General features: G+C 41.7%; 1 protein-coding gene across 4 annotated transcripts in view; it reads right to left on the reverse strand.

Annotated features, from left to right (window-relative positions):
• Nucleotides 1-18,311, reverse strand: part of DOCK4 (dedicator of cytokinesis 4) — a 430,453-nt gene that overhangs the window by 29,810 nt on the left and 382,332 nt on the right. For all 4 annotated transcript variants that reach the window (XM_044246395.1, XM_044246396.1, XM_044246394.1 and 1 more), the window contains 6 exons: nt 17,672-17,820; nt 15,901-15,987; nt 14,031-14,135; nt 9,292-9,433; nt 7,690-7,856; nt 4,970-5,056 (listed from right to left, as the gene is read on the reverse strand). In XM_044246395.1, coding sequence (XP_044102330.1) covers nt 4,970-5,056; nt 7,690-7,856; nt 9,292-9,433; nt 14,031-14,135; nt 15,901-15,987; nt 17,672-17,820 — 737 coding nt within the window. The remainder of the gene's footprint in view (nt 1-4,969; nt 5,057-7,689; nt 7,857-9,291; nt 9,434-14,030; nt 14,136-15,900; nt 15,988-17,671; nt 17,821-18,311) is intronic.

The following is an 18,311-nucleotide window of genomic DNA, read 5'->3' on the forward strand; positions in this document are numbered from 1 at the left end:
GATGGGGTAACTGGGTGATGGGCAATAAGGAGGGCACATGATGAATAAGCACTGGATATTATATAAGATGGTTGAATCACTGACCTCTACCTTAATGATATAAAATAAAATCTTAAAAAGATTTTATTTATTTATTTGAAAGAGAGAGAGAGAGAGAGAAAGAAAGAAGCTGACTACCCCCTGACCAGGGAGCCCAATGTGGGGACTTGATCCAGGACCCTGGGATCATGGCCTGAGCCAAAGGCAGGTGCCTAATCAACTGAGCCACCCAGATGTACCAAAAATATATATTCTTACCTAGCATTCAACAAATGCCAAAAAGAAAACTTAACCCTAGTATGATAATTTTTTATCAAATATTTGGAAAGATTAAAATAACACAACACCCAGTGTTGAAGGGTTGTTGGGAAAATGGGTATTCCCAAGAAGAGTTATCCCCACCAGACAGGACATAAGGTGGTACATGCCATCCTTGGCCCATGAATCAAAGGTTAAATTGTGGACTCATGAATAGATCAATTCACTTTTAGGGAAATTATTCTACAGAGACGGTCAAAGAAGTGTGCAAAGAATATTGTGTAAAAAGATGTTCACTGAGGAATTATTTTTCATCTAGTCCCCAGATTGTGATCTTTAAATCTTGTTTTCCACTACAAAGATGCAGGAGTCATTGGAGAAATGGTTGTTTTAAGGTCTGGGGTAGGGAGTGTGTGAATGAGCATGGAGTACCTAGTCATCCCACTAAGCCAGGAAGGCAGCTGGGAGGAAGACCTTGAAGCAGCTGGCCTGTGATTCATTCACTCTCTTTAATGGAGGAGAAAATATCCTTGGGGGATTGAAAACAAGGCCCGTGATTGGGTCTTACCCCTTGTCAACTGAACCTTCAAGTAAATAGACTAAGATAAATTGCCAGGAGGATGAGATAGTATCTGTGTCCTCAGTGAAAACTGCTTATATTAATAATACCCAGAAGCCAGGAGACATGATTTCCTACAGAATGTCCCAGAAAAGTGTTATAACTCTTTAAAGTAAAAAATGGAATATTTCATAATTTAAATGTACTCCCTGGGGGCGCCTGGGTGGCTCAGTGGGTTAAGCCGCTGCCTTCAGCTCAGGTCATGATCTCGGGGTCCTGAGATCGAGCCCCGCATCGGGCTCCTTGCTCAGCGGGGAGCCTGCTTCTCTCTCTGCCTCTGCCTGCTTGTGATCTCTGTCTCTCTCTCTCTCTGTCAAATAAATAAATAAATAAATAAATAAACCTTTAAATGTACTCCCTGGATGAGGAATCCCGTGAATCTTACTTGGAGACTCCATCTATTCCAAATAATTATTGATGTGGGGAAGACAGACCTGGAGGACAAGGCTTGAGGTCTCAGATGTCTCTCCGCTTCATCTGAGGCTCTTGATTGCCTTAAAGTTATTAGGAAAGTTTGCTGCAGATTCCCACATCTGATTTGACAACCCAGTTCCTTTGTGTTAGCTCTGTAACAACTATTGGGATATTATCAGAAAGACTCCAAAGTCAATTTGAAGAGGCTCCCAACGGGCAAAATGGAACAGCTTGAAAAATTAATAAGAGTAATAACTGCAATGGATTAAAAAAAATAAATCCATGAATTACTAATGATACTAATAACGAAATCAAACAAACAAAAACTTCTCTGGTTACTTCCGTAGCATATTATCCTTCCTTTGCTGTACCTCAGGGTAATCAGATAGTGGATGAGGGAACGTTTCTCATTATAGAAGTGTTCCAATGAATAAACAAAGAGGGAATGCTAAAATAGCACCATTTTGTGATACCTGATAGAGTAAGACCATCACCATTGGTGGCTGCCAACACAGCAAGAAGAAAGAGACAACCAGAAGCATGTAACACCACCTATGAAGTATTCTTGCAAAAAAATAATAAAAATAAAAAATCCAAAATAACAACATTGTATCAAGCCTCTAAATCTAACTGCCAATTTACAAAAAAATATAGGGACAAAGAACCACGTTAAATTACCCCAAAGGCTCAGGCTACAAATTGCAGGGCAAAAAAAAAAAAAAAAAAAATAATAATAATAATAATAATAAAAAAAAATTCAGGGAGAACCTATAGATAAAGAGAAATTTAGGAGACCTCTCAACCCATTGCAATGTATGGCCCTTACGTGGATCTGAATTCAAACAACAAATGACCAAAAAACCAAAACTCATAAAAGAAACAGACCCTTGGTGAAGTGTGAATGCTGACTTGATATCTTATGTCAAGGAATTACTGTTAATTTTTAGATGGGATCATGTATGATATTGTGGTTATGTGTTTTAGTTAATATACGTCATTATTTATAGATGAAATGATATGATGTCTGAGATTTACTTTAAAATAATCCTGTATAAAACAGGGTGGTGGTAAAACAAAACTGGTCTTTTTGATAGTTGTTTAAGTAAAATGATGGGTAAATCATGTTCATAATATCTTTTCTTTACGTTTATATGATACAACTTAAATTTAAAAGCACAACACTGGATGTTGTGCACATAATGACTGTAGGGGGTTAGGGTAGAAACACATGACCGCTTAGGACACTATTGCAGAAATCACACACCAGATGGCGCTATTACTGGGGGCTGGTGAAGAGGGGTCGGATTCTGCATATATTCTGAAAGTAGAGCCACATGATTTTCTGATGGATATTATGTGACATGAGAAAATATTCTCATTATCTGTAGCTGGAGGTTAAAAAGTCATCACACCTTTCTTTTGAACTTTAAAAATTTTGTTTAAAATTTTTAAAATGAGCTTACTTATTAACCAGGAAAAGTTGATTTTTTTGTTGGTTCTCAAGACAATAAGAACAAGTACTGAAAAAACAGTAGTTCGAAGGCACTGTTATCTTTCAAAGAATGGGATAATATATTTTGGGGCTATGATTTAGAGAATAAAGGCCCATAATCTCATCTAAAACCTTTGAAGCCAGATGTTTCACAATTCAGAAAATTTCAGGTTTTAGAAATGTAATATACAGCACGTGGAATCTATTATGTAATTCTCAAACAGGGTCTGGGGAAATTCTCTTTAACCAAATGCATTAACAGTTCTGCAGTAAGACATACGAACATTCATACTAGGCAAAATAAATCAGATCAGGTCAGGCTTATTACCAGTGGAGTTTGGAGCTGAACTTAGGAAAACATCTTTTGGTTTTCAGAATCTTTTAGATTTTGGCATCATACATAGGAATTTCAATTCAGGCTGGCATATATTTACTTAGTACCTACTATGTGCCCCTGATCTTGAGGGCCTTATACACCATGCAATGAAGCAGTAAATCAGCAACTTTAGTAGAAGGTGAGGACATTCAGGCAGTGGGAACAAGAGAAAGACATAAGGTTGTTATGAGTGGGCTGTGTTCAGAGAACAAAGTAGTCCAATTTAATTTGTTCTGTTTGAAAGAATGTAAGATTATATATTCTAATAAAGTAGGCAGCTGATGTTTGAAAGGTTGTATTTTGTCATGCTTCTTTAATCATCAGCATGGTACTTTTTATGAATATTGTGTGTGTGTGTGTGAGAGAGAGAGAGAGAGAGAGACGGGGAAAAGGGAGGGGGAGGTAGAGGGTAATGTTTCAAGGGTTAGGACCATTGGTGAGGCCTCAGAGAGTTTAAAATTCTGGGTACTAAGTAGCCGGAGAGGCTCCCTGCATCATTAATGCAGTCCAAGATGACTAAGAGCATTCTGTGGGCTAAGCGCATGCAGCAGGAAGCATAATAAGACTTTGAGATTGTTCAGCAGCCTCCCCTAGTTCATGGAAGGTACCAGGGTATACCATGGAAGCAACCAGCTTTGGGGACCCTTGACTCAGACCCTCCAAGAACGGGACTACATTGAGGCAGTCTACTGAACTGAGTTCCGTTTCTTTAGGAAGCCACGGGAATTTTTCAGCACTGTAAAAGGAAAATGCCACTAAATCCTCAGCTTCACTGAAGATGACAAGATGAGCGGTTTCCAAGCTTGGAAGGCCGTTTGGGCAGGCGCTGTTCTTATGTATTCTGTGGCAGAGGAGGCTTGTTACCTCAGTAAGAAAGGGGTTCAGTGATATTTTCACAACTCTCAAGGTTTTGATCAGCTACAGGATACGGCAGTCTCAGGGCTGGCTTCAGTCAAGATGGATATGGGCAGGGAGGGAGGACGGTGCTTGGTTGTTGCCATCAAGGTGCTGCCAGCCCGAGGAGCGACACAGGCAGCAGGCTAGGTCTCACCCCGATACAAGTGCCATCAGCACCCAAACTTGGGCCTTTTTAACAAGCTGAAGGGTTCTTGGGTGCTGTGGTTTCCAGGTTCTAGAAGAACACCCTTTGGTTTCCAGCTGGTGTTCATCCAGGACGGCTCAGTGAGACTCACGAAGCCGCCTTCCCTCCACTGCCATCGGGAGCAGCCCGGAGCTACCGCGCGTCGGACAGCGGGCTGTGGCCCTGCACCAGCCTCACACTGCCTGCCGGGAAACTGAGCTCAGAGAGAGGGATGGGACTGGCTTTCAAGGTGGGACAATCTGGGCTCCAGTCTATCTTTTCTCAACGTCTTGATGCTTTTAGCTTCCAGTTAAAACTTGTAAGAAGAGGGGGTGGGATACATACCTTATAGTTTCGGTAGGATGATTAATGATTAAATAAGGCAAGGTAGAGAACCTCTTGCCAGTGGCCTACAATAATTCGAATTTCAGCTCTTTGACTCAAGGGCCTGCCGTGTTTCCAGGCTGTGGTCATAGTTCGCTTTGAGAAATGCCTCTTGCTGGCTGGACTGGGATAAGTCACGTTCCCATTCAAGCCTTGGTCACAGGGGTCAATACCATAAGCATTCACTACCTTACTCTGTGTGCCTCTGGGGACTCAGAGTCAACAGCAGAAGCAATTAATAGATGGCCTGACTCCCGCTGAGCAAGTGTGATGGGAAAGTACTTGAGAATGAGTTCTGATGCTTACCACTTCACGCTTTTCCACTTCAAACCAGCGGGAAATTCCAGGTAAACTCTGCACCAAGTATAATGATGTTCTCTCCACCCAGAGACTCTACGGAATACAAAACAAATTAAGTCCTCAAGTGTCTTTTCTTTCTAGTTACTGAGCTATGACTAACGTCAGCCATTCAAATTGGTCAGGTTTGCTTATTTCTAGAGGCTTTTCTTTAGTATCCCTTCTAGCCTGTGGGCAATCCCTTCATACTCGTGAAGCTGTCACAGTAAGATACCACTGACGCTGCGTTAATCATTCTTGTTCTGTGTTGCCGGACAATTTTTCCTTTATGGACTACATGGTCTACTTCACACAGCAAGCTTAAAATACGGTAATAGGCTACCATGTTACTTCCTTTGCTGGTTCTTTCAAATTCCAATTTAAACCCCCCTCACTCCTTAAGGTCTTTCCATTTTTATCTGGAAGGGGTAATATCAACAGCCAGTCAACACAGGTTTAGAGTAATAACATCCTCACGGAGGAAAGGTCCATGAAGAATCACATAGATCCATCTTTCTGTTTTAAAGAGGAAGAGGCTAAGCATCAAGGAGGCCATGTGACCCCCCCCAGGGGGTACATTCCAGTTCCCAGACCCTACCTACTAGAACTTCCAACCTCCTCACTATGCCACATTTTCTCATGCCCATTTCAACCACCATCATCGAGGAGGATCTGTATTTAAAGAGCTGAGGCTTCCTCTGGCCAGGAGAGCACCCCCATAACACGTGAAGCCACAGGTGCCTTGGTCCTTGGTAAGTGTCACTGTGGATGACAGATTTCTCTTCTGTCAATCCCATTTCTGGATCTATGCCTCATTTTTCTCAAAAGGATAATAAACTTCACAAAATCCCTGAAATAGTGCCACTTATTCCAGAACAACAGAAAATGGGGGGATTTCTTCATGTCAGCCACAATATACTGCAAGGAATATGGCAAAGTCCCTGTGACAGTGGTGACAGGAAGGTGAGTGGCCAGGGAAGGGCTCAGGGCAAAGAGAAAGGAATGCTTGCAGTGCTGGGGGAGAGCAGAAGGAAGCAGGCAGGCACAGCAGCCGGTGGGGGGAGGACAGCACTTCTCAGAGGAGGTGACACGTGAGCGGAATGCTGAAGAGTGTGTAGGAGTTTGCCAGGCAGAGGGAGGGGGGAGCACGGCAGGCAGCAGGAAGCAGCCCGCGCAGAGGCCTGCAAGAGGCTGGAGAAAGGGAAAGGGCACAGCAGGAGATGGAGAGGAGAAGTTCAGGGTTGCTGGAGCCCAAAGGGAGGGTGGGTGAGTGGGCTGTGGCACAGATGAAGCTTCCGGAAGGGCACTTTGGTGCCAGATGCCGACGGCTGGAAGCCCAGGAACAAGGAGCCAGATTTATCATTATTTTCTACGGGGACTGCTATACCACTGATAAAGTGATGGCCATGAGGAAATGTGCTGCAGCAGAAAGTACAAAGGAGAAGGTTCTAGAAGGTGTGGGTCATAGTGGAGGGTCTGCGGGTAGTTAGAATGTGCCTGACTCCAGTGGATCTCACACTTTCTATTCAGGGAACACAACTGCAATGAAAACTCTATCATAAACTAATGACTATTAACTGGTTTTGTGGGACACAAAGAAAAATGTAAATCTCCAAAAGGACTAGAAAGTGATCATGAATCTTTCATCCCGGTACGGTCTTCCAATAGTTTCTTTGTCTTGATAGGTAACCCATCCGACCTCCTTGCACAGAGGACTGCTCTGGATTGAGGCCCATCGTGACCCTGCAGAATGACCCCAGCTTCCCCTTCTGATTGCCAGGCTGTACCCCATTCCTGGAGCTACTGCTGGGAACTGACATGCAGGCAGAGGCAACGAGGACAGTTAACATCAGAGGATTTCTGCTAACAGTGTGAGGAGGACCTTTTCCAGCTTAAGTAGAGACTCTGTGATGAAGGGAGCTAAGCCAGTTAACCCACAGGAATAGGTCTGTTTTGCATTCTTCATTGGGGGGAATACTGACTAACCAGGGGTCTACCTGGTCTCATTGGTCACTGTTATCAGGGAAAGAAGAGATAATGTACCCTCAGCACAATGCACCAGTAGGGCTGTGAGCCAGCCCAAGAGAGCTCCAGAGGGCAAGGCTTATTGCAGCTCCTGAGAATGGACAACTCCATACATGCAGAGAGTCTGTGGTTTGCTTTCATTCCATGTCTTCTCAGAAGTCCTAATGACACACCATTCTAACCAGAAAAAGCAGGAGATCGCACGGAAATCTTCCAAGGTAATAGCCGTCTACCTAACTGCTTCCTGTCTCAGAATCTTCGTCCCCCTGTCTGTCAAGCATTTTTTACTCACTGCAGATGACTGCATCTGAGAACAAATATCCTGTGATCCCCACAGTTGGTTCAACATGAATGAGTGACAGGACTAAGCTCGACTGTGACATCTCAGAGATTGGTCTGAGGGCCACCAGCACTGTCACAAAGAAGCTGATTCCCAGGCCTTCCTCTCAGACCTACTGAGTCAGGACTCCTGAGCTAAGAACTCTGCTTGGTTAGAAAAGCATCCCACGGCCCTCTGATATACCGTTGAGTTTGAGATCAATGAGACTCAATGATTTCTGGTCCCTTCTGTTTCTATCACTTGACTCTATTCTGTGTAAATACTTATCGTGGGGCTTGTTCCAAAGAGCTCATAGGAAACTGTATGTAATAAGAACGCACGGTACCTTGAATTCATTTTCTTTATCTTTAGTGCCTTTGTGAAATGGTCTGTCATAGCGGAATTTCCAGATGTGATTCACTTTATAGAAACTTTTGATGTTGTCTGGTACACCCTCTCTCTGCAGGACCTCCTGGCTCTCCGGGATGGGAGTCACGGCATAGATCTGCAAATCTAGGATTAAAAAGTCAAGGAGAAAACCCGACTTGGCAAACGCCAAGGAAATCTGGCTTGAGCTGAGCTGTGGCAGAGAACCGAGGCTGGGTAACAATCTGGTGTTTCCCTTGGGTCAAAGTCATTTTAAAAACCGCCAAGAAGGTGCCAAGAACTCAGTTCACAACAAATCATTTCTCAAACTACAGGCCTTGAACTAGTTTTAGGTAGTTGATTCTGACAAAGTATCTGGTTAAAATGTCCATACCTTGTGAATTTATTTATCGCTAATTTTTCTTCTTCTTTCTTTTCTTAGTTGGGGGTTGGGTCGGAATGGCTTGGATCTTAGGTACTCAAAATTATATTATTCCAAACCTTGTTTAAGAGAGAATTTTATCTTTAGTCCATGCATGGCCCCTCTTAATTTAATGTTTGTAAAATAATGTATAAACATCCATGCAACCATGACCAAGGACATGGCCAGTTCTGACAGTGATTTATATTTACCTGTGTGATGATCTGCGTCTCCAGCCTTCCCACACTTGTGGTATCACTCTCCCAAAGCTTGTACTGATAAGCAAAGTGTTTTTGTAGCTGATATTTTAAAAAGTACATGAAAGGGGTATCACAAGAATCACTGAACACTACATCTAAAACTAACTGATGTACTGTGTGTTGGCTAATTGAATTTAAATTTAAATTTTAAAAAGGGGGTATCCTATTTACTTGTATATTTACCTTCTTCTCTTCTCATTCAAAGAAGGATTGCAAAATCTTTTCCCTTAATTTCTTGCTTCTGCTGCATTTTATTTTCTACTTTGAAATGGTATCCATGATTATCAATGGGCCTTTCTTGTCTTCTCCCACATCTTAAGTTTAGGGAAGAGAGAGAAGCATTCACGAAGGAGTGCCGGGGTGAATTCCCTTTGTCTCCAGTGCCTGGGTAATTTCAGTTGAGTTGTTCGTATTTAGATAATTGAAGTGTCAATTATATAGCATTCGTCAAAGGCTGTCCAAAATGCCATGGCCAAGTATTCCCCAAAGATATTAAGGTACCTCCTTCTCTGCACTTCCTTCCAGAATAAAAATATCAAGGGAAAAGAGGGTGAATGATAGGTGCCAGTTAATCTTTCCACAGGATATGCTGGAGGAAAATTATTCTAAGGGAAATCACTAAAAGAAGCTTTAAAAGCAGGGTGGAGATAGGAAAAAGTTTTAATTAAAAGGAAAAAAAAATTCTTTACCAGAATCCTTAAGGGATTTCCTTTCCACTGACACTGTGACAATAATGAGAACAATTCTGTTCAGAAGGAGCTAAGCTAAAATCAAGATGAGTGAGAAAGAGGGAGAGAGTGGGAACACAGCAAAGGGGCCAGAGGCTTTCCTTGCAGGAAATTGCTCTGCGGCTAACGGCCCGTGGCTCTAACTGCAGTGCAGCCCGTCTGGGTGTGGATACACTGAGCTTCTGCTTGGAAGATGGTCTCGTCGGGCTGGTTGGCATGCTGCATGGCGATGGCGTGGGGGAACTCATTCAGCATTCTCTGTTGGAAGGCCTCGAGCCTTTCGTAGTCATGCCCTCGACACACAAACTCCTTATTCTGGAGGCGAAATAAACAAAGAAATGAGAGCGACATAATGGAGTGCGTTAATTACAGAGAGAAGCCGAGAAAGAAGACCCTGGCAGGAAGTGAGCGCACGCCTCACATCTATACACAGTAACAGAAAAAAAAAAAATGCAAAACAATCTGAAAAATTTGCCCAGATATGAAAAATGAGGGGCAAGGATCAGGAACTTTGCTCTCCACGGCTTTTGGTCAGAGCCACCAGCACGTGCCGTTCCTCCCAGTTCGTGTGCTAAGGTGTAAAGGGGCATCAGATTCTCAGAGCACCGAACCATGAATCATGTTCCCTCTAAATGCTAATGAGCACATGTGTTAAAGGTTTTTTTTGTTTGTTTGTTTGTTTTTTACTATAAGCAGAGTTTAGTGGATAAATTCTCAATGTGGAGGGAAAGAAAGTAAATGCGATCTCCAAAAATGCATTTTATTGCATTTTTTATGAAAGCTGCAGAGATGGGCCTCCACACTGGATCGTGGCATGGAAGAAAGGAAAGCTGAGCCAGTCTGCATTCCCGCTCTCAGCAAGCCTTGCACTGGAAGCTTCTCTGCCATCACCAACTCAGCTCGGCTTCCTGTGGCCAAGAATCTTATTGACTGGCCCAAACTGAGATTTAGGATTTTCAGGGATTTGCCAAATGTTGGACACATTTTTTTAAAATTGTTGTTGTTCGTTTGTTTTGTAAGATGTGTAAGTACTCTGTGGGCTGGGACTATCTCTTATTTACGTAGAAATGGTGAAGGTTGTCCTTGAGGTAGGCTAGAGAGCTGGAAAGGTGGCAGGTTTCCTTAAAGCACCTCATTGGGGCGCCTGGGTGGCTCAGCTGGTTAAGCCGCTGCTTTTGGCTCAGGTCATGATCCCAGGGTTGTGGGATGGAGTCCCGCATCGGGCTCCTTGCTCAGTGGGGAGCCTGCTTCTCTCTCTGCCTCTGCCTGCTTGTGCTCTCTCTAATAAATAAATAAAATCTTAAAAAAAAAAAAAAAGCACCTCTCTTTAGGAGAAAGAGGGAGCGGTTCGTGGCCTGGGGAGCTAGCTAAGGCCCAAGATTCTCAGCATGTCTCAGCCTGATGAGGTTCCTACGATTGTACAAATGCCCTGAGGAACAAATCTGAGCCAGAGGCAGGGGGCTGAGGACTGCAGCTGCGAAAAAGCAGCTGCAGGCAAGCAGAGGAAACAGCGGGGAGTGGGCTCTGAAGAACTGCTGCCAATCCTCACAAACCCCCAACTCACGATCCTTTGGAAACACAGGCAAAGACGGACTACCTAGAAATCAGGACCCCCACACAATCCTGTGTTTAAGACTTTCTACAGAAAAGAAGGTATACCTTCTGATGCTATGTATTTTTTATTCTACTCAAAAGATAATAAATTTGCTTGATAAAGTAAGACCATGCACATATATCTATGGTGTATATTACAGAAGTCCCCAAATAAATATCCAAGTACTCTAATAACTACAACCTTTTTAAGGCAATGCTTACATATTATAGCAGTTTATAAAACCAGGGGTTACTTTAAGCATATAATCATTCAGCAGTGTTAGGAAGTCATCCTGAAATGAACTTGGGGACACAACGGAGTTGTCAAGAAATAAAAAGGAATGAAGCATTTCCCCCATCAATACATTTTTTTTTTTAAAAATCACAGCTTTGAGATACAGTTCACATACCATAAAATATACCCTTTTGAAAGTTTTTAGTATATTCACAGAGCAACTATCACGACTATTGAACGTGAGAACATTTCATTACCCCGAAGAGAAACTCGTACCCATGCGCAGTCGCTCCCAGTTTCCTCCGCCAACCCCCAACCTCTGAAACCACTACCTACTTTCTGTGTCTATGGGTTTGCCCATTCTGGACATTTCATACGAATGGAATCATACAACATGTAGTCTTTTGTGACTGGCTTCTTTCACTTAACATGTACTTAAGGTTCGTCCACTTTGTAGCATATGTAAGTACTTCATTCCTTCCTTATTGCTAAATATTGCACTGCATAGATATACCATATGTTGTTTATCCATTCATCACCAGCTGATGGATATTTGGGCTGCTTCTAGTTTTTGGCAATAGTGAATAATGTTGCTATGAACATTTGTGTAGAGTTCTTTGTGTGAACATATGTTTTCCATTCTCTTGAGTATATACCTAGGAGTAGAATTGCTGGGTCACATTTGTTCACACTTAAATTTTTTTAAATTGTCTTTTTCTTCTGAAAAGGAAATACATATCTCTGGTAAAAACAAAACAAAACAAAAACCCAAACAGTAGAGAGCATACAATGAAAAGTCAATCTCTCATCCTTGACCTTGGTCATTCTCTTCAGATAAATCACTACTCAAAGATATCCTGTGCATAAAGAGATGGTCAATTTTTCATGAGGGTAAAAAAAAACTATTTAGATCATATGCTTATATAAATGTATTAATTTATTGCAACATCAAAAATTATCTTAGAATTTATCAATGAGGAAATCTTTAATGTTGATATTTGCTTGTTTTTTAATTGATGAACAGACTAGAATCTGATTTCCTAAAAAGAGATCCAGCCCCATAATCCTGAAAGCTGTGGTGCCCTTTAGAAACCAATAGAGGGTGACCCTTCTCTTCGTTTTGAAGAAAATGCCATTTATATCTAGAAAAGCTGTTTTAAAAAGACTATTAACATACATTGATTTATTCCAATCGACTTTGTAATAAAATTTATTTTATTAGCCAATTCAGTTTTCTACTTTTCTAAATTCTCTTTAAAATTGTGGCTCCTAAACTACTTCTGATTAAAAAAAAAACTTTACACTTTTAATTATCACGGTTTCATTTATAAGATAAATGGGTCTAAGATATTTCACAGTGCACTTGCTAGCTGAACTCAGAATTTGATCAATATGACCACATTATGACTACAATATGACTTTTGTGGGCCCCTTCCTCTATAAAAATGTATTAAAAGTCATACTGAGAGACTGATTTGGTATAGGGACAAATAAATACATAATCTAATGTATAATATACAAGTTAATATACATTATAACACGTTCTTCAGCCAAAAAAACCTCACTTTTTTCTTCTGGTCTTTAAAAGAAATTAAAATACTTTTGTAGGCAATATTATGAATTGTAAACACTGTACCCTGAGTATCATGAGGAAGAAAAAGTAACCTTTTACTTTGCCTGATTTTGAGCCAAGAAAGGAAGGGAATGTGCTGCAGCAGAGTCAGGTCTGGACCTTCCTGTGGGGTCTCCAGCCCTCTGCGCTAGACTGTGCCCCTTCTCCCACCACAAGGATCCTGGCCATGTACACTAGAAAGGGGGCTACTGATGACAGCCCTGGACTACAATGTCCACTTTCAAAACTCAGTCTTTCAAAGTCAGCAAGTGTTCTAAACTTATCTCTGTTTTTGATCCAGAATCAAACTTTCCTCTGTCCTCAGGTCCATCTGCAGAGTCAGCTTTGTGACCATCTACACCAACATGCAGACTCCCTTTTAACCCAACAAGGAGATTTGACTCACGTCTGCATGGCACCAAAATACACAGTCCCTTCAACCAACCTGTCATTTGAGTGTATGCTCAATGTAACACTAAAATGAATTTTTGCTCATGGTGTTTGGAAAATGTGGGCAAACTTTATAGGTAAATATATGAATTAACAAATACATATAAAACTCTCATTCTAAAAGGGAGACAAGTCAATGATTATTAAACAAATAACAAAGTCCAGTCTTCCTCTTCCCCCCCCTCCTCCAAGTACCCCCGTCTTATACATATTCATAAGTGCTGGCAGTTACAGCAGGATACAGGGCAACACAGTTACCAAAGCATTTGTATGCTGAGATTTAGAGTTTGGAATGAATTCACTCAATTTCTAAAGTATTCCCAAAACTTCTCCTCAGTTACGTGGGGAGGTACATTTCCTCTCCCAACTACTGTTCTCATATAAGTAAGTGTAAGTAAGATTTTATACCCTGAAGGGTTAAGATAAGCCTTCAATCTTGTAACATACGACTTAGTACAATATAAAAAATTGTAAGAACAGAGTCAAGTATTTTATGATCCACAAGGTACCTTAGTGTCTAGAAGACTTACTTTGGTAGAATTAGTTTATACTAGCAATAAATGGCATCTCTTGGCTGGGTGACATTTACCTTTTCACAAAACCACTAACTGGGCTCTTTACGTGATTCTGGAGGGAGTTTCTACGGGACGTGAGACTGCAGTGTTTTATGTCACCTGCAATGCCTTGCCATTTTTCTCTGCTGCTAACTCTATGGAAATCACAGATTGCACAGAATAGTAAACAGCAGTCCCACAGGGGAGTAGCTATAATGACCAAAGACTGCTCATAAGATATAGTGCATTTAGACATTTAGGAAAAAAAATAAAACCATTGTTTGATAACTTGGGAAATTATTCAAAACAAGGTATTCTACATTTAGTACGGTGTCTGCACACTAAAAACATTAAAGGAAAATCTCTTATTGTTCTAAAAGGATGAAATGTCTTCAAACATCTTGGTTTTCTTGAGTGGCATATCTATTTTAGAAGTATAACAACAAATTAAGTAGTGTATTAACTTACTCTTAAGAAGAATGGAAATTTTTTCCCGTAAAATCCAACTCTGAAGAACTCTGGTTCAAGACGTTGCTGGTCCATAATCTTGTCATACAAAGAGGCTTCCATCATCTAGGAAAGCAGAAGAGAATTCTAAGAATTTTACCTCATCCTTCAGCTCTCCCTGTTTCTAGAAGAGGATATTTATTCTTTATGAAGAAGAACTTAATTGTAGTGTTCAGTTTTCAGAAAAGAAGGTTTAACTCCCTTTCTATGCTTTAAGGCAGGGATCAGCAAAATGATTCTGGAAATGGCCAGAGAATAAAGAATATAGGCTTTTCAGGCCATATGGTCCCTGTCAGAACTGCTCAGTCCTGCCAGGTACACTGGCTACAGGTTGCTGACCCTTCCTTTAAAGTATCCAATATTATTCCATGTTCTCACCAAAGAAAATATCAAGAAAATATTTTCTTCACAATTAAATGAAGATGAACATGAGTTTTTTAAAAAAATGAATGAACTATTAGAGGCCCAATCTTTCTGGAAAATTCTAGCACTAGATGTACTCACCTGTGGATTTGGTTCTTCTTGGTCATGGTAATTCAGGACATTTGGAAGGTGCAAGCTTGCACAGGCTGGACAGGGATAAACTGAACCCGAGGAGACCCATCGTGCAAAGTGCTGTCTGGGCTGAAAACTCTTAAGTGTATCTCTAACAATGTCGGCACTATGACGCACATAAAGCTTATGGTTTTCCATTCATGGTATTATCATCCCCAGGGTTTATAGAGAAAGACTAATATTGCTCTTGAAAACTTCTCCCCCTCCCCCTGCCCCCACTAACAGCACCCCAAAGAGCAGTTGGCATGAAGTGTAATGCTCTCGGTTTATAAAAATCGGAGTGACTATGGTACCCAAGGGCTCTCCCGGGTAAACACTGTAACCTCGCTTCTGTTACAGGGGGTGTATGCCAAGAGAAGCACAGACATGTTTTTATATAGAACCGCAGTGCCTGCCAGAGCTAGCATGATGGACTGAAGTTGAAACAAGGTTTTTGTTTTTTTTTTTTCCTCGTTGATTTTCATGTTAGGAGAAACATCGATGAACTTCTGGCATGAAATACTATACCAGCTCCTACAGGCTGAGTGAGCTACTTGTGGGGTATGGGGTTTTACGAGCTGTTAAAGGTTGACAATTTCATCTCATTAACCGCTACTGCAGAATTAAAAGGCAACATCATAATCTTTCTATTTTAGAAACCCTGCAGAACTTAAGTGTAATAAGAGGACACAAAATGATCCTGGCTCTGAAGAGTAAGGACTCAGAGAGCAAGAGGGACCCATTTGAACCTGAAAAGAAAAGAAGGGACAAAATGTTTGGTTCAGGAGCACAGAATACTGAACTCCCTGGGTTCTTGGGTACCAAGCCCTTGGTTCTGGTATCGCACATAACACATGTTGCTACAGCTAAAGAGAGAAGACATCTGTAGAGTTTAGCCTTGAAGTGGTCGGAAATGGGTCAGCTAGCCACGTCTATTCTTTGTGCAGACTGGGGTCTAAGAATGGTACATTGTGGTAGAGATCTGCATACAAGCGAGCGTCTCTTCAAACAGCACAGAGACTTCTCAGCAAACGAAAAGAATCAATCACGGATTAGATTGCACACTGCAGACATGATGTTTAGAAGAGATCAAAGGCTCACTTCCAAGTACTAATTAGAAGCCTTCGCTGTTTCTCTGTATAAACAGCTGAGTACGCTGTAGAGGAAAGACTTCCCTTAAACAAGCTTTCTGCACGACAGGTTGGGATGATCACAAAGTTAGTTTTACGGAACGATACTGGAAAGTGAATGACGACAGGATGCCTTTGCCTGATGGGCGTGCATCCAGGTTCCTTACCCTCATCTTGCTCAGGTTTCTGTAGTCATAATAACTCTCATACTGTTCCGCGATCTTCCGGCACAAGACGATGCCATTCTCCCAACACTGTGGACAAACGAATGATACAAACACGAATGGTCCCACAACATTCACTCATTTCCACCCAGAGGACAGGGTGGGACTGCTTTCAGATGACCAGGTCTAACTTCGTAATCTCTACAGTCTACCTTGAATAGTACCACTGCCACTTTAAGCTTGGTACCAGCATGCAATTAACATGTAAATTATTAAAAATCTTTAGGAAGTGAGAAAATACAATCCACCACAACAGGCATGAACATATGGTGTGCAAACATTTTCTGGAACCCTTTCAGAATCATCTTGAAATAACTACAGTTCCACAATGGCCAAGTAGATGAATAAACGGGCCCTCAGTGCTAAGGGGGGAATTACCACTGACCCCTAAGGCCCAATTATCCACAGCTGGCATCCTCGAGCCCTTGCTTGGCTCAACTGCACTTGTAAATTGTGAGGATCTAACCCAGCTGGTTACTCTCAGCAGAAATGCAAAAATTCTTTCTTCTAGCCCAAGGGTCATCAAACTTTTTCTGCACAAGGCCAGACAGTAAATAATTCGGGGTTGGTGGGCGACACGGTCCTTGTCACAACTACCCAACTCCACCATTAAAGCACAAAAGCAGGTACAGTGAATAAGCGTGTCTGTGCTGTAATAACGTTATTATCTAGGAACACTGAAATGCGAATTTCATGTAATTTTCATCTGTCAGATATTCTTTTTCTTGCCATATCTTTCAAACACTTTAAAATGTAAAAGCAATTCTTAGAATGTGGGTGGTACATAAATGGTGGGTGCTGAGCCATTCGACACATGGGCCATCGATTGTAACCCCCGATCTAGTGAAAAACCCCTTTGAAGGGCCAAAATAAGCACAACGGGATTTTATAACAGCTTATAAATGGAAACTTCACTGGAGGAGGACACAAAGGCATTTCCTTGCTATTAATGTAACAAATCATATGTCAGGGTATTTAGATACATAATAAAGGACGATAGGAAGGAGGCAATTTCCTTGCATCAAGTTATGCAATTATGTTTTGTAGAAGGACAGCCACTGTTTGTATTTTAGTCTCCTGTTTAACCTTGGCATTTTGGGAGATATATTTAAATCTAAGACACGTATCACCAAAGCATCCAAATGTTCAAATCAAATAAACAACTGTGGTCAGATTCTTAAGTTTTCCTAAAGGGTGTTGTAAGCCCTTGAGGAGGGAGACAGAGTGGAGTGAGGTAATGGGCTGAATGGCATCATCAGGTCAGTGGGATCTTTTAAATATATGATGGGATGCCATAACATTCTTTAAACAAAGTCAGTTTCATTTATCTTCCCTTACCAAAAAAGTGGAATGGGGCAGAATGCATGCTAATTTGGGGAGGTAGCTGAGGGGTGGTTTTTCAGAGAATCAAATGCCTAGGTGTCAAAACCTCCAGACCAGTGTTTCTCAAAATATGGCCCCAAATTTGTACACACTGCAATGTCAAGTCCTTGTTGAAGTCACAAAATCCCCTGCCTCATGCCAGACATACCCAGTCAGAATGCCTAGAGGTGGGACCTGGGAATTTTAGCAAACTCTTGGGTGTTTTTAATCCTCATTAAAATCTGAGGGTACCTGGCTTGAGGAGGTGGACAAGAAAAAACTATGAATGAATGGAAACATGACACCAACACAACCGCCTTGAGAGAGACCATGGGTGGGGAAGGCTACTTACTTTGCCTCGGTCAAAATTCTGGATGATAGCAAGGTGCAGGTGCTCCTTGCGTTGCCATTCTGTCTGCATGGGGTAGGTCAGGAACTCCCGGAGGGGCCGATCCGACCACTCCAACAGCTCATCGTATAACAGGAGAGTATATGCAGCCTCTGAAAGTGGAGTGGGAAGGAAATGATCAAGACAGGATCCCAAACAGCTTCCCCTCAAGCGCAGCTGGCTTGGGGCAAATTGCAAAAAACATTTTTTGAATTTCATGATAATGAAGAAAAATGTTCACAACAGACGCAAGAGCCAGTTCACAAGTGATGACTTCCCCCTGGAAGATGGAATTTTCAGAGATTTGTATTTCATCTTTTGGCTCCCTATATTCATCCCCACCCCACCCCCATTTCTTTCTTTCTCTTTTCCCTCTTTCTTGCCTTCTCTTCCTTTCCATCCCTCTTCCTTATTTCTACAATGCCTCTATGCTGCTGGCATCATAAAAATGTTTGAGGATATATTGTTGGAGCTCATTCAGAGGAATAGGGAGACATGCCTTTGACTGCTGGGGATGTTCACTGGTAAATCCCTTGGGGGAGGCTACAGGCATCTTCCAAAGGGTGTGCTTAGGAAACAAGAATTGGTAATTAAATTCTTCTTG

Source organism: Neovison vison, chromosome 4 (genome assembly GCF_020171115.1).
Source record: "Neovison vison isolate M4711 chromosome 4, ASM_NN_V1, whole genome shotgun sequence".
Classification (NCBI taxonomy): domain Eukaryota; kingdom Metazoa; phylum Chordata; class Mammalia; order Carnivora; family Mustelidae; genus Neogale; species Neogale vison.